Source organism: Trichosurus vulpecula, chromosome 9 (assembly GCF_011100635.1).
Source record: "Trichosurus vulpecula isolate mTriVul1 chromosome 9, mTriVul1.pri, whole genome shotgun sequence".
Lineage (NCBI taxonomy): Eukaryota > Metazoa > Chordata > Mammalia > Diprotodontia > Phalangeridae > Trichosurus > Trichosurus vulpecula.
In genome coordinates this window covers 176033989-176047987 of record NC_050581.1, presented here as the reverse complement: position 1 = coordinate 176047987, position 13999 = coordinate 176033989, and the positions used below count along the sequence as shown (strand labels likewise).

At 47.7% G+C, this 13999-nt stretch overlaps 1 protein-coding gene across 1 annotated transcript in view; it reads right to left on the bottom strand.

The window, feature by feature from the left end:
• LRIG1 (leucine rich repeats and immunoglobulin like domains 1) overlaps window positions 1-13999 on the bottom strand; it is a 131808-nt gene that overhangs the window by 22525 nt on the left and 95284 nt on the right. The window contains exons 4-8 of the mRNA XM_036738400.1: window positions 13795-13932; window positions 10543-10686; window positions 8527-8670; window positions 7451-7594; window positions 2506-2649 (exon numbers count right to left, since the gene is read on the bottom strand). Coding sequence (XP_036594295.1) covers window positions 2506-2649; window positions 7451-7594; window positions 8527-8670; window positions 10543-10686; window positions 13795-13932 — 714 coding nt within the window. The remainder of the gene's footprint in view (window positions 1-2505; window positions 2650-7450; window positions 7595-8526; window positions 8671-10542; window positions 10687-13794; window positions 13933-13999) is intronic.

The window sequence follows — 13999 nt, the reverse complement described above, 5'->3', positions numbered from 1 at the left end:
CAGGACCAGACAGCGAAAAATTCACAGGTAGCCGAGGCCTGGATGAGGTCCCCTCTAGCTCTCCAGACTTTTGGAAGCACACAAAGCAGAATACAGGGCATCCCAAGAGTCTCAGTGCATAAACATAAAGCTGCACTAGGAGCTTGGGGACACCTGGTATAGGTGCAGCGGCCACCCGTGCCCTGGAATAACTAACAGAAAGGCTCTGCCTGGCCTGGAGTCTGGCTTCGCTTGTTCAAGGAAACACACTTTTGCAAACTAATCGACTTGGTTCCTTTTCCAAACTAAAATCCTACTGACTACTTCAAAGATGGCTTCCAAAAATTAAAAAAGGGAGCAAAAGACAAATCAAAGAACACCTGTATTTGCATTCAGTGAGCTCTGCTGATCACGCCAGGAAACATGGCAGCGCAGCACACTCTGGGGACACTTGGGAGTTAAAGGACCCCGGGTTCAAATCCCAGGTCTGTTTCCAGTGTGTCCCTTTTCTCTGGATCGCAGCTTCTCCCTCTGCAAATCCGGGAAGCTGAACTGACTTCTGAGGGTCCCAATCTATGGTCCCACGAGCCAAGCCTATTCTCTCAACCCTTGTTCCTTCTCCTGATCTTGACCAAGAGAAGCCCCTTTCCCACGGCCCCCCTCTTCTCCACCTTCTTTCATGCCAAGGGAGTTTCCAGTCACTTGGGCCCAAGCACAAGGGACCAAAGCCAGGTCCTTCCATGTGGGCCAAGACATCCCAATTGTGGCTCTCTCCGGAGGCCCCGAGAAGGGAAGCTTTGGGGTGCTCTTTGTCCTGCTAAAAGGAGCTGAGACATCTCGCCGCTGAGGAGGGAGAGCTCCTTTCAGTCTGTGGCACCCCCTATTCTCTCCTCTTGAGCAGCCCTGCCTTTGTGCTCTCTCCTCCGGCACCCCCAGCCTGGCTGCCAATTTCCTATTTTTTCTGGCCTGCTGAGCCTGAATGCGGCTGCCTTGCTAATCACCTCCCTGTGTTGCAGGGGGTCCCAAGCCTGACCTCTGTGGAAAGGTTCAGCATTTCAGCAGTTTCGCCCTCACCAAAGGCTCCCCCCACAATAGGCCATAATTAAAGCAGCCTCTAGTTGTTTTTTTCCCTAGGTGCCCGACCAATAGGCCTGAATTGAAAGGGGCTCCCCGCCCTCCCCCGCCCCTCACACACTTGTTTCCTCTTCTCTCTTTACTGGAACTCATTGTGGGCGCCAAGGCACAAGGAAGGGGGCTGCGAACTCCACGGCCCGATTTCTTTGGAACTCTCCAAATGCTTGCACTGGCAGCTGCCTGGGAGGAACGTAGCCCTCTGAATGCCAGCAATTGAAAGACTTTGGGAAAGGCCCCAGAAAAACCTTACAGTGACTTCCTCCAAGCTAAACACAATGGAAAGGAGCAAACCAGCATCCCTGAGCCAGGGGACCCAGGAAGGAGACGCCATCCCCGCTCTCCTTTCGTCTGTCCACTATTAATGAGGAAGGCCCCGTGAATTGAACACCCCCACCCCCACCCCCACCCTGGCCAATTCCCCACACAAGCAGCCATCCAGTTTGGACGATGGTGGTTTCCCACCAATTCAGAGCACAATGCTCCTCTGGAAAGGTCAGGAAGAGAACACACAAAATAGCCCCAGTATACTTTGGATTGAATGGAAATTCTCTAGGTCTTAGAAACCAAATTACAAGAGAGAGAGACCCAGAAGCAAGAAGACTGTGAGAGCAAGGCCCTAAGCCCCCCTTCATTCTGGGCCAACTTATTCATACAGATGATGGAAGGGGTCCGTGACCGGAACCTGGAAGATGCCACCACCACTGCCACCACCACCAGAAAGAACCCACTCTACAAGGCCAAGGGGACTCTGGGAATTACGATGGACTCTCAAGAGTCATCAGCAGAGCCGACAACCCCTGGGGAAATGCTGAACATTTCTGGCTCTCAACAGGTAACTTTTCAAACATGTCCATGGAAAGAAGGACTTTTACAAAGTTTGCACCAGACCTGGGTTTTGATCACACCTGACCTATCAATCGAGCAACATTTAATAAGCGCCTACAACATCCAAGAGACTGTGCTAGGCATTAGGGGCATGACGAAAAGAAGGAAACAATCCCCAGACTGGGTTTGGATCCAATCTGCTACACTCCAGGCACTGAGGAGAGTTCTTTTAAAGGGTGGGGCAGGAAGAGAGGAAATTGTCCCTGCCTTCAAGTAGCTTCCACTCTATCAGGGGGAACAAAATAAAAGGAGAGTAGAAATGAAGTGTAAATCCATGTGATTGGGGGTAGTGAAGGAGGCACTAGCAGCTGGGGAAATCAAGAAAGGCCTCACATAAGAACCCTTGAGCAAGCTTTGGAGGAGGCTAGGAAGACGTCTAAGACGTGGGCACGAACTCCTAGGGCCTGGACACGCCAAAATGAAGAGCTTCCTTTCTCTCGTTCCCCCTTATCTTTAAAAGCATTCCACTGAAGCTGAGAGACAATCCAGATGTTAAGAAACACTTACAAGAAGCGCAGGTTTTTGAGTCCCTTGAAGGCGCCTTCCGCAATGTGGTTGATAGAATTGTGGTTAAGACGCAAGGTCTGTAGGCTGCTCAGGTCACCCAGTATCTCCTCATCAAGCCGGGTGAGGTTGTTGAAGGACAGAATCCTGAGAAAACAAGACGGGGTGGGCGGGAGATAACAAAAGCCCATCAGACCAGTCTTCTCCTCATCTCTCACACAGATCTCCACACAGGCCCTCGTGAGGAATGGTGCCTTCGGTATCCCCTCTATACCCAAAATAAACCGGGCCATAAGGAAACCAATGGGCCAAGCGGGTCTTCCTGAGATTCAGCTGGCATTTCACCAAAGCCTCTAAGTTCATGGAAAGCATGAACTGGGTGGGATTCCCCTCCTGGGGTCAGGCTAAGTAAATGTAAGTGACTCAGGAGACCAGAAGGGGACAGCCACTAAAAGTATCCAAACCACAGCCTACTTTTGTTCCACTCAGCGACGGCGATTGCCTAGCTGTGAGATCTAAGGTAGAATGCTTTACCGATGCACTCCTCGGCAAACCCGCTCTATGTGTGGGATGGGGCTCCCTGCCCATCAGCCTGCCCCCTCCTGCACAAGGCTCCCACGATGGACCAATAAGGTCAGGAGTACTGACTGAACATAGGGGACCGTGAAAAACAGATTTACTGTCATGAGTCGGTGGTCCTACCTAAGCTGCTTTTCACAGTGGGGTCAAGCCAAGTCAAAAAGTGTAAAGGACCTACTATGTGCCAGGCCCTGGTGACACAAAGAAAGGTATAGAGACAGGCTTTCTCTCAGGGAGCCCACTCTTCAATGAGAGACAACAACTCTGTACAAACAAGCTCCAGACAAGACAGACTAGATGATAAACAGGGAGACCAAAGACAAAGCCACAACTCATGTGTCTGGCCTTACATGACACTGTTTGGAAGCCGATCAGACTCAAGACTCCTTGAAGCAGCCAGCAGAGGGCGCCAGTGTTTACACCACCAGCCATCACTTGGGGCAAACACCTAGCCCACCTCTGCAAGGCACATCCCACCTGAGGCGAGAGCCAGGTATAAAATACATTCATGTACCTAGGGCAGCCAGAGCCTGCCTCACCTGACTGCTGTGAGCCTTTGTAATTAAGGGATCTGGGCAAGGGCATTTCTGAGGTGCCTTCCAGAGCCAACGTTCTCAGGTGTGCAGGGCACCCCCCGGAGAAAGGACAAATACTGCACACAAAGTACCTTCAGGTTATGTCCTCCTCCCCCTCTGTTGTTATTACTCTCACCAGCATTATCATCACTACTATTATCATAATTAGTAACTATAATGATAATTATCCCTATCATTAAATCAGGTCTCCCTCTCTGGCCTAGGCCGGCCCAATCCCCTGGCTGATAAGGAGAGAAGCCTTGACGTCCATCAGGATCCTAAGAACACAGAGAGCTAAAAGGGACCACAAATACAACACAGTGATTGGCCCAAAGTCATCCCGCACCGTATGAGAACACGGCTGGGAGGATACCCCAGGTCAGCTGACTCTCAAAGCCAGCTCTTCCCACGGCAACACACACCACCACCCACAACAATGGACATTCCCACTCAGCAAGTGCTGTTTACTTGACACACTGATCCCTTATTTTGTTCTTAAGCTGTCTGAGTGTGGGTGATTGTGTGAGTGTGTGTGTGTGTCTGTGTGTGTGTGTGTGTTTTGCTGGGAAGGTGGGGGCAGGGGGGATTCAGGCAAGATTAACGTGTTTGAAGGAGTCACGGAGCCACATTCTTTCACTCCTAGAGAAGTTGCAGCATCAAGTTATACAGACCTGGCAGACGATCAAAATCATGTCCTCACCTACGATGAAAGAATCCGGCTTGAAGAAAGTCACGTTAAGGCCGGCTGCAAGCGTACTTTGATACTGTGCAAAGGGGTCTCCCTGCTATGACTGGCAAAGGCATGCTCACCTGATGCTTTCCAACACAGGGAGAATGGTGAGTGTTCAGAGGATCTACTTGCCCCCTTCATCACAACCATCTGGAAAACATCCTAAAACGAAGCTCTCTGGGACCCAGGTTCTCCTAGCTGCTCTGTAACAATCAACAGACCTTGCACAACCTGGAAAGCTCTAAGACCGTACCATTCTCCAGGGGAGGGTGATCTTGTAGACACATCTCTGGTTCCACAACCTTCTTCTTCCCAGCACTAAGAGGACTCAAGCTCTGGAGCCCAGAGGCCATCGAGGCCAAGACCCTTGTTTTAAAGATGACGGAACAGAGGCCCCAAGAGGCAGGAGGGCTTGCTTGGGGTTCTGTTACACAGAAGGGACAGAGCCAAGAATCTAAATGCTCTAAATTTTCAACAACACCATGCAGCAAGCTTGCTGGTATCTTAACTCACACAGCACAAGGGTGTTTTCACAGTCTCTTCCGAGGGCTAAGCAGCCCTTGGAAGATCAATACATAGACACACACACATACAGACATATACACAGAGAAAGCAATCTGGGACTACAGGAAAAACATAAAAATAAACAGAAAGAGGTAACCTAAATATTTCCACGCAGAATAACCACTTGGGAGGAAAAAATCAGATTTGATGATTTTTGCATTAGGTCATGATGCACGTGGTGAAGCACAAGTAGTCTGATGCAGAAATAGGTACACATAAAGAAGTCCCCCTCCATCCCCCTACCCCACCCCCAAGAATTAAGTGAGAATCACATCCGTGATCTTGCACTCCTTTCAGTCAATCATCAATTTGAATAGGTGGGCCTCCTTCCTTGAAAGGTACGGATTACTGATAAGGGGATTGCTAGAGTGTGGGGAAAAAAAGCCGTTGATACAGTTTTCAGTGAGAGCAGAAAATCCAGCCTTGTCTGAGATGAAGTCTGGGGAGAGTTCCAGGGGCCAAACGGTGAGCAAAAAGAAGAGGTGTGAAGACGGTGATCACAAGGGTGCAGCACCCAGAGAATAAGCAGGAAAGGCTGCCCAAGATTCTCTAGGGAATCTCTCTCACCGCTCCCTCCCTCAGCCCAGTCCTGAGGGAATGATGCTGGCCACATAAGACGGTTATGAAAGGCTAGCTATCACTGCTAATAGAAGAGAGCAAAGTTGCAGATAGCAGAAAGCACCGGACTGTCCAGAAATCACAAGCAGAGGCCGTGTGTGGCCGAGCAGGAAGGACCTTGCCCAGAACCCCTGCCTCTAAGGTCACTTTCCATCCCACCCCCACACCCCCCCTCCCCCTTGAGAAGCTGAACTCCTTGGGGGCAGGGATTCTGGTTTCGTCTTTCTTTGAATTCCCTCCCCTTAAAGCACAGTGCCTCATATGTCAGTAGGTGCTTAATAAATGCTTATTGTTTCCATGTTATCGCCCTGGGGACAAGAAACGTGTTTGCCTTTGAGGCCCCAGCGTTCTGCACAACGCCTGGCACAGACTAAGCAATGCTTGTGCAATGACTGATTTAATCCTAAGGCTCTCCCATTACAACCACCCCAGGGGATCCAGAATTCTGGATCTGACACGCTGATAAAACGTAATCTACTTGAGGGCAAGCCTGTTTCATTTGCGTCTCTTCATCCCAATGGCCTCGGCTAACAGTGTCTAAAACATGGCAGGTGTCTTTTAGAATGGCCAAGGTCTAGCCTCAGCACCGTCCTCAGGTAGGGACTTGGACAAAATGCTCAGCCTCAGTTTCTTCATCCGCAAAAATGAAGCCTCTGGGCTAAATGATCTTTAAGGTCCCTTTCTGTGTTAATAATATTCTGTGGTTCGGTGAGTCACGCCCCAGAAAATGCTACCAAGACTCTTTGGTAACTGGAGCTGGAAAATCCTTTATTTCATATTCTTCTAGGGAGAAAAGTACTTTAAATGTAGGGAACCTATAAATAGAGTGGAAGCCACCAAAGAAAGGTACTGTTTGTGGTACTTCATTCTGTGTTTGCGATATGTGGGACGGTTGTTAGTGATTATTTTAAAGAAATAATTTCTTTGATCCCCACCCTTTCATATTTATTCATTTATTTGCTTTAGTTTTCAACATTCACTTTCGTAAGATTGTTACTGACTTCTAGTGGGCCTTTGTGTCCACACATAGCCTGGGCACCCACACAGACCTCATGCAAGGCCAGGCCTCGTCTGCTTGCTCTCCCCCTCGGTGCTACCCAGAACAACAGGGAGAAGGCACCTTAGGAAGGGCTCACACTGACATGGTGCTTTACAGAAGTCATCACTTTTGAGAGGCGCTGGCATCCTGCGAGATGAGCTCAATGGGTATTAATACCATTCCCATTTTACACAGCTGCTTCCCTCTGAAATTGGGGGGCAAGTATGCATCTTTTAAGGAAGAGTTTTCATTCTCCACTTAAGGGAGATCCTCCTGTCTGTTTCAAATCAGGAGAACACTGTTGGAGACGGAGGAGTCAATCCAATAAGCAACAGGTGTGGAGAAGAAAAGCAAGTGCTCCAGGTCACGTTCTGAGGCTACACTCAAGGACCCTGGGCCCCCTCATTTATCCTTCCTCCCCGGATTTGGGAACTAAAGCAAACCCCCATTACATAGCCTAGAATTCCCTCCCCATTCGACAGCAGCAGAGTGAGCCTGTGGGCCCACAGAGCTGCTTCCTAAGGCCTATATAAAGTAACATGAAGATGAGGAGAAGCAGCTCACAAAACCCTCGGGGCAGGGACTGCATGGCAGGAAATCACCTTTCTGGCACTGCGGCACAGGACCAGGGTAGGCTAGAGCCTTCCCTAGCACAGGGAAGGACACATTGCCTAATTGTGACTCCCAGAGTCCTGACACAAAAACAGCCAGGACCTAGGGAAGGTCTCTTTCCTCCTTTCTCAGGCAGGAATCCCCACCCCCTCCAGCCACCTGACCCTGTATTATCTGAATTCGTTTGCTAACAGAGCCTGTGGCCCTGTCCCGACAGCGGTGGGCACTCACAGTTCATGTAACTTCTGGCAGAAGCGCCAGCCATCCCGGTTAATCCGAGAGATGGAGTTGTTGCTCAGGTGAAGCTGGTGCAGGGCAGTGAGGCCGTAGAGCGAGCCACTGTTGACTTCTGTTAGGCTGTTGTACTCCAGGTGCCTACGGGGACAGCCAAGGGCAGAACTGATCAGAAAATCAACCCACCATACACAACCCTTCTTTTTTTAAATGGAGAGCTAAGGAATGCCCTTTACCCAGGTCAGGGTTTGGGAGGTCTGGCTTTCCCTTTATCTCCTGCTCAGGGCAAAAGCACCACTTTATTAGATTGTAAGCTCCTTGAGGGCAGGGCCTGTCTTTTGCCCCTTTTTGTATCCCCAGCACTTAGCACAGTGCCTAGCACATAGTAGGCACTGAATAAATGTTTGTAAGTCAAAATAAGTGAGATTTTTGTTTTTCATTTAGTGTATTTCTTCCCTAGTTACTTAAAAAAAAAAAAACAACAAATGAGCTTTCCAGTTGTAAACATCTGGTAAAGAACAAAGCTCCCATGATGAAAGTAGACATCTGCAATGACTAGAGAGTCATGATTAACACAGGAGATGGACGATGTAAATAAATCTCTCAAAATAAACCCTACATTTCAAACCCACCTGGAGACCAAGGATAACTCAAAAACCCTAAAATTGCATCTGGCTAGAGGGTGTGAGGAAGGTCAGGGAGAGGATATGAGAAGGAGGGAGGTAACTGTTCTTTGGTTCCTCCTTAAAGGAGGCAGAAACATGAGCATGACATAGGGGGTGGGGGAACTGGGGAGAGAAGCAGGGCTACCTTTGCTCCTCAAATATATAAATCCTAAACACTGGCCCACCAACTGAGTTTTTCTCCCAAATTTAGAAACAACCTGTTTAAAGGTTTTGACCAAGGCTCCTTCTACCCAAAGTTACAGAAATTCCCATGAGTCAAGAATGGTGGCCCATAAGTTGAAGACCCAAATCAACCAAGAGAAAAGCATCTGCAGGGTCACTGAAGGCCCTTCCCCATTTGGGGTCCCCTCCTACTCACATGGAGCACAACTCCCCTCTATTACTTACAATACTTGCATCTTGGACAGACCCCAGAAAGCCCCATCCGTCAGCTGGCTAATATTATTACGTTGCAGCTTCAACACATCCAAATTATCGAGCCCTTGAAATGTCAGCCCCTCGATCAGGCGGATTCGATTCCGGTTCAGCTCCCTGGTGGGAAAAATCAAGAAAATACATGAGGAGCCTCCATGTAGTCCCTGTGGCAGAACGGGAGGGAGTCATCAGTGAGGGCATCCAAGGAGATAGTGAAAACTTGGGGAAACTGAAATCCCACTGCGTCCCAAGCAACGGAGTATCAATGCATGCCCCCGGCCATGGAGACAGACCTGCCTTCAGACTGGCATCGGAGGGAATGACACTGAAGATGGACCATTAGTGATGAAGGAAGCAATAACGCAGAGATGCTCTCTTCTGATAAGGCCCCGATCAACCATTTCCCCTCAGCCCTGAATGAGCTCAGCTATCACGTTTCATCTGCTAAATTTCAGAGGCGCCATTCATGACAATGAATGAAGAGGGGGTTCCGACTGTGGTCAGAAGGCTTTCCTCTAAGGTTGCTCTAATTCAGCAGAATGAACTCTACCCTGGTGTTTGTTTTGTTCAAGATTGGAAGCCTGAGTCCAGCAGGAGGGAGAAATGTGGCCAGATGGGTCACATAGCCATAATCTGCCTTGCATCCTGACCTTGTCACCCACCCATAGGAAGAGAAGGAACACCAAAGCCCCACCCATAGCTCCCCTTTTAAATGAAAACATCATGTTTAGGGAAGGTCTTAAAAGACAGAAACTCATGGCAGACTGAACACAGCAGAATCATATACTCAGGCTTCAGACTTGGGCTGGGCAACTTCTTAGCCTGTGTCCTTGGGAGACTCAGGCCTTTTCTATGGGTCACAACTTCCTCATGTGTTAAATGGAAAGGTTTGAAATAGATGGTATCTGTGATTCCTTCCAGCTTTTAGAATCTATAATCCATGATCTCATTGGCCTGGTGTTTTAAGACAGCCTAATAAAACCTCAACCAAGCTAAAAGGAAACATTCCAATTAATTTTAGTCTTAGTTCATATGAAGGGTTAATGAACAAACCTCTGTGAAGTCCAAATCATTCTTAAATGGGGATTTCTATATGCTGGCCTCAAATATGATCTACTGGGGGGGGGGGGGGTAGGGTGAGAGTGAGCATAACAGACAGAGGACCTGAGTTCTAAGCACAGACCTGAAAATCCAACGAAATAATGCATGAAAAGCCCTTTGAAAACTTTAAAGTGTTTACTATATAAACAGGCTTCTTGGACCAGTATATATACTGTCTCACACAAGCCTGATGGTCAATAAACCTTATTTTTTAAAAAAATGTTATTTTCTTTCAACAGCCACATCCAAGATTAAATACTTCAAAATAAAACAAACCTCCTGCGATTGTCATGGTTCTATCCACTTCAACCTGGGTCATGTTTTTTCTAGGAATTATTTTAGCCAAACTGGGTATAACCGATGATCGAAACCCAGCCATCCTAACAGTCTCATGCCTGGAATGCTTCCCCAGACATTGCCGCTCATTGTGGCCGTCTACCCTCGTTCCATTTTATGGCCCTTTAAAAGGGAGCTGTGTGGCCCGGCAGATATTAAAACGAAAGAAGGAGAGACCTGTTCCCAGCACCAGCCCCACCCCCCAACCTTGCAAAGAAAACACAATGGAAACCAATCTGCCCCAGCCAGAGCCAACTGAGTATTTAAAGTTGTAGGCCTAGGTTTCATTACAGAAAATGCCCACAAGAATGACCGATCGCACAGACAATTGATCTTTCTCTCGTCAATCTCAGGCTGCCAACACATCCTAGCCCAAACTCCTAATTTGTTTTTATTGGGTGTCACTGCAGGCCTGTTAATAAGAGTTTACATGAAGTCTGAGAGATGCCCAGGGAGAAAGGAAAAGCTGCACGGGAGGTTAGGGTCCTTGGGGAACCTTCGTCTGAGTCAAAGTTTGGCTAACCTTAATTAAAGTGCCCAGTTACTACTCACAGTTGTGTTAGGCGGGGCAGCTTGAACGCTTTGGCAGGAAGCTGGGTGATCCTGTTTTTGCTCAGGCGGAGGGTTAGCAGGGACCGTGAGAGGCTATCAAATGCTCCCGGCTCCAGGGTACTGATGCGGTTGCTCCCCAGGTGGCTGTAATAATTCAGAACAGAAAACTGAGTGGCGAGGCAGGTCTTCATCGTGTAACCCAGCAGACACTCCCAAAGTAAGGCAAAGACCAACAAAATAGGGATCAACAGGAGTCCTCTGGCTTTCAAGGCCCTTCATAACCTGTCCTCCTACCACCTTTCCCACAGTTTTACACCTTAATCCCTCCAGTGGCACATGCCTCCTTGAGGCATTTTCACTGGCTGTCCCCCACCCCCAGATCGCTTCCCTTCTCACCTCCACCTCCTGGCTTCCTTCAAATTCCAGTTAAAATATCACCTCCTCACCTTTCCCAACCCCTAATTAATTCTAGTGCCTTCCCTCTGTTGATTATCTCCAATTTATCTTGAACAGACTTGTTTCCACGTTGGCTACCTCATTAGACTGTGTGCTCCCTGAGAACAAGGCCTGTCTAGCACTTTTCACAGTGCCTGGCACTCACCAGGGATCAATGGCCTAAGCTGGACCTGATTAGTTATCTGCAGACATGAATGAGGCTCTTTCTGAACCGGTTCATGTTTGTTTACACAGCTTTTCCACTGTTCTCTGTCTCCTGCAGAGAGAGCCCTAGATGTTCTAGCATTAGGAACCTTCCAAAACATACGGCGAAATCAGAAAAGGATTTGCCTTGAGTAAAGGTTTGTTTTATACTGCTCGTGAGACAAATTATGCAGAAGCCAAAATTCACATACTCCCCAACACTGGGCTGAGCTCCACATCATGGCCCCCAAAGTCACCTACAAACTCAAGTTTTCCAAGAGACACCATTCCCTGCAATGTAAGGAAGGATAACGTGGAAGGCTGATAGGAAGAGGTTGACAGAAGGTACATTCTCCAGATAACCCAAAACAGGAAGTGAATTCTGAACCAGTGGTTTCCAGCAAGAATCCAGTAACTGGGAAAAACAGCCTTCTCCAGGAAAGGGTAGACCTCTTTTTACAACCTATATGACAGGTAAGTTCTAGCACCAGTGTGGGGATGGAACTTTTAGAAACTGAATCCTATTTTCCTATGCAATAAAAAAGCATCCTCTTTAAAAGAAAACTCTCTGAAGGGAATCTTTCTGTAAAGTAAAAAAAACAAAAAACAAAAAAAATCCCTTTTCAGTAGCAAGGAAAGTCCCATTCATGCAGTGTATAAACTACGTGAACACCCTCCATTCCCGCCCAAGTTTCATGAACTGGGATTACATCTATAGCTACCAAGGATATTACAACAGATTTTTTTTTTTAAGCCAGAGGAGCAGATACAGGGTCTTATGGACTGTAGGAAGTTATACCACTCCTGATGGCTTTCTTTGTCCCTATCTGTACACAAATGCTGACTTTCTCAACAAAAAGAAGAAGGGAAAAGCCAGAGACAGTGGGGTTATTTGTAGGACAGCTGTAGGGAAAAAAAAACTCGCTTCTACATGACAAGAGAGTCAAAAAGATGGCACACAGGGACTCCTTGCAAATTCTGCTGGACTATTTGTTCCCAACACTTCAGATTAAACAGGGCAGTCTGATAAAAATGTGCTGGCTGCTCTAGACCAGAATAGAAAGGCCTCCTCTGATGCCAACACTGGACAGTCTGGACTCTCAATATATAATAGTAACATCGTCACCATCATAAAAATAATAATGGTGACAAAAGCAATGACCATCAATGACAGTACTTTATACGCGATCTCATTTGACCTTCCAAACCACCCCTGTGAGGTTCGGGGAAAAGCAGGGCCACTGCCGTGTGTGCCCCCTTTCCTTCTGTCACTGTCTATACCTAAGCTAAATACAACTGGTGGCTCCTCTGCACGGCCTTCAGCCAGGACAAAAACCTGCCCCATCAGGCTTACAAAGCCTGGTCTGAAAACCACCCATGTTTACTCTAAGCACAGAAACAGCATATGGTCCCTCAGTCTCTCTTGGGCATCTGTAAACACTACCACTGAGCACCCTGGAAAGGCTATGTAATGAATTCCTATCCAAACACTTTCACCAACAACGGCTACATGAAGTCGACTCCATTGACCCCAAGTCATTAGATATCTTGTAGAGACCATTAATGTCCATGCAGAGGAGCACTGAGGCCTCTTCCTAATCCTTGCCTCCCTAGTGGTGGGTACCTTCCCGCTCCCCCAAATTCCCTTGATTCTATTTTGTATAGATTATGAACATATTATAGATTATGAACATAAATTATTTCTCCCGATAAAATATAAGCCTCTTGAGGACAGGGACTGTCTACAACACCACGGGCACTCAGTATTTTGTAAATGAACAAAATTCAGAAATCTCTTTTTGACCAATAAATTTTCTCCCTTCTCCTCCACCCAACCTTTTGCTGAAAACAAGCTGGGAAATGGACTGATGCCCCCAAAGGGTAGAACCTGGGGCCAAATAAGATTTAGATTTGATGTACAGGAAAACTTCCTCGTGAAGCTGTCCCCAAGTACAATAGGTTCTCTAAGGAATCCCAGAGGTGACCACAAGTCATGAGCTATCTTATGGAGAATAGCCATGTTTGTGAGTTGGACTGGATGCCACTCAAACACCTTCCAATCTGGATGTTCTATGAGTCATCCCACTGCCCAACATATCTTATACACACAGAATTGTGCTTAATGAATGTTGGCTGAAATTTTCTCTGTTCTCAGTAACATCTCAAGGCTGAGTGATTTGAGCGCTGAATTGGACAAAAGAACCCCTACAATTACCACCACCACCATCTGACAGATAACACACAGGCTGGATCAAGGGTGGCCTTGAGGCTGCAGGTTCCCCACCCCTGGGCTGGATGATCCAATGTCAAATGAAACAGACAGACAAATGACCAGTGAAACATGCTAATTACTTAGATAACAGACTTTTCTAAAGATTTTTCCTGCCAATATGTTTCTACCCAATCTCCTCCACCGACCCCTCGGCTAAGAAAAACTGGTCACCATTTTCCATGACATAGAAGGAACTATTCCCGGATCACCTGGCGATGCCCTGATACAGAAGGGGAGTTGAGGTCAGTGCTACAAAAGCTCAGGTACGGCAGCAGGGCCCAAGGAGAGCTCCTCGCTCCCCAAACTACAGAGAAAACGTCATTTGGTCAGAGGAAACTTACAGTTCCTTTATGTGCAGGCCATGAGGAAAACAAGTGTTTCGTACTTCAGTGATGTTATTGGAACTCAGGTCCAGGGTTTGCAAGGAAACGTAAGGTTTCAGCTGGCTCCCTTCCACACTGCGGATCTTATTGTGCTGCCTGAGACAGAGAGAGGGAGGGAGGGAAGGAGGGAGAGAAGGAGGGAGAGAGGGAGGGAGAGAGAAAC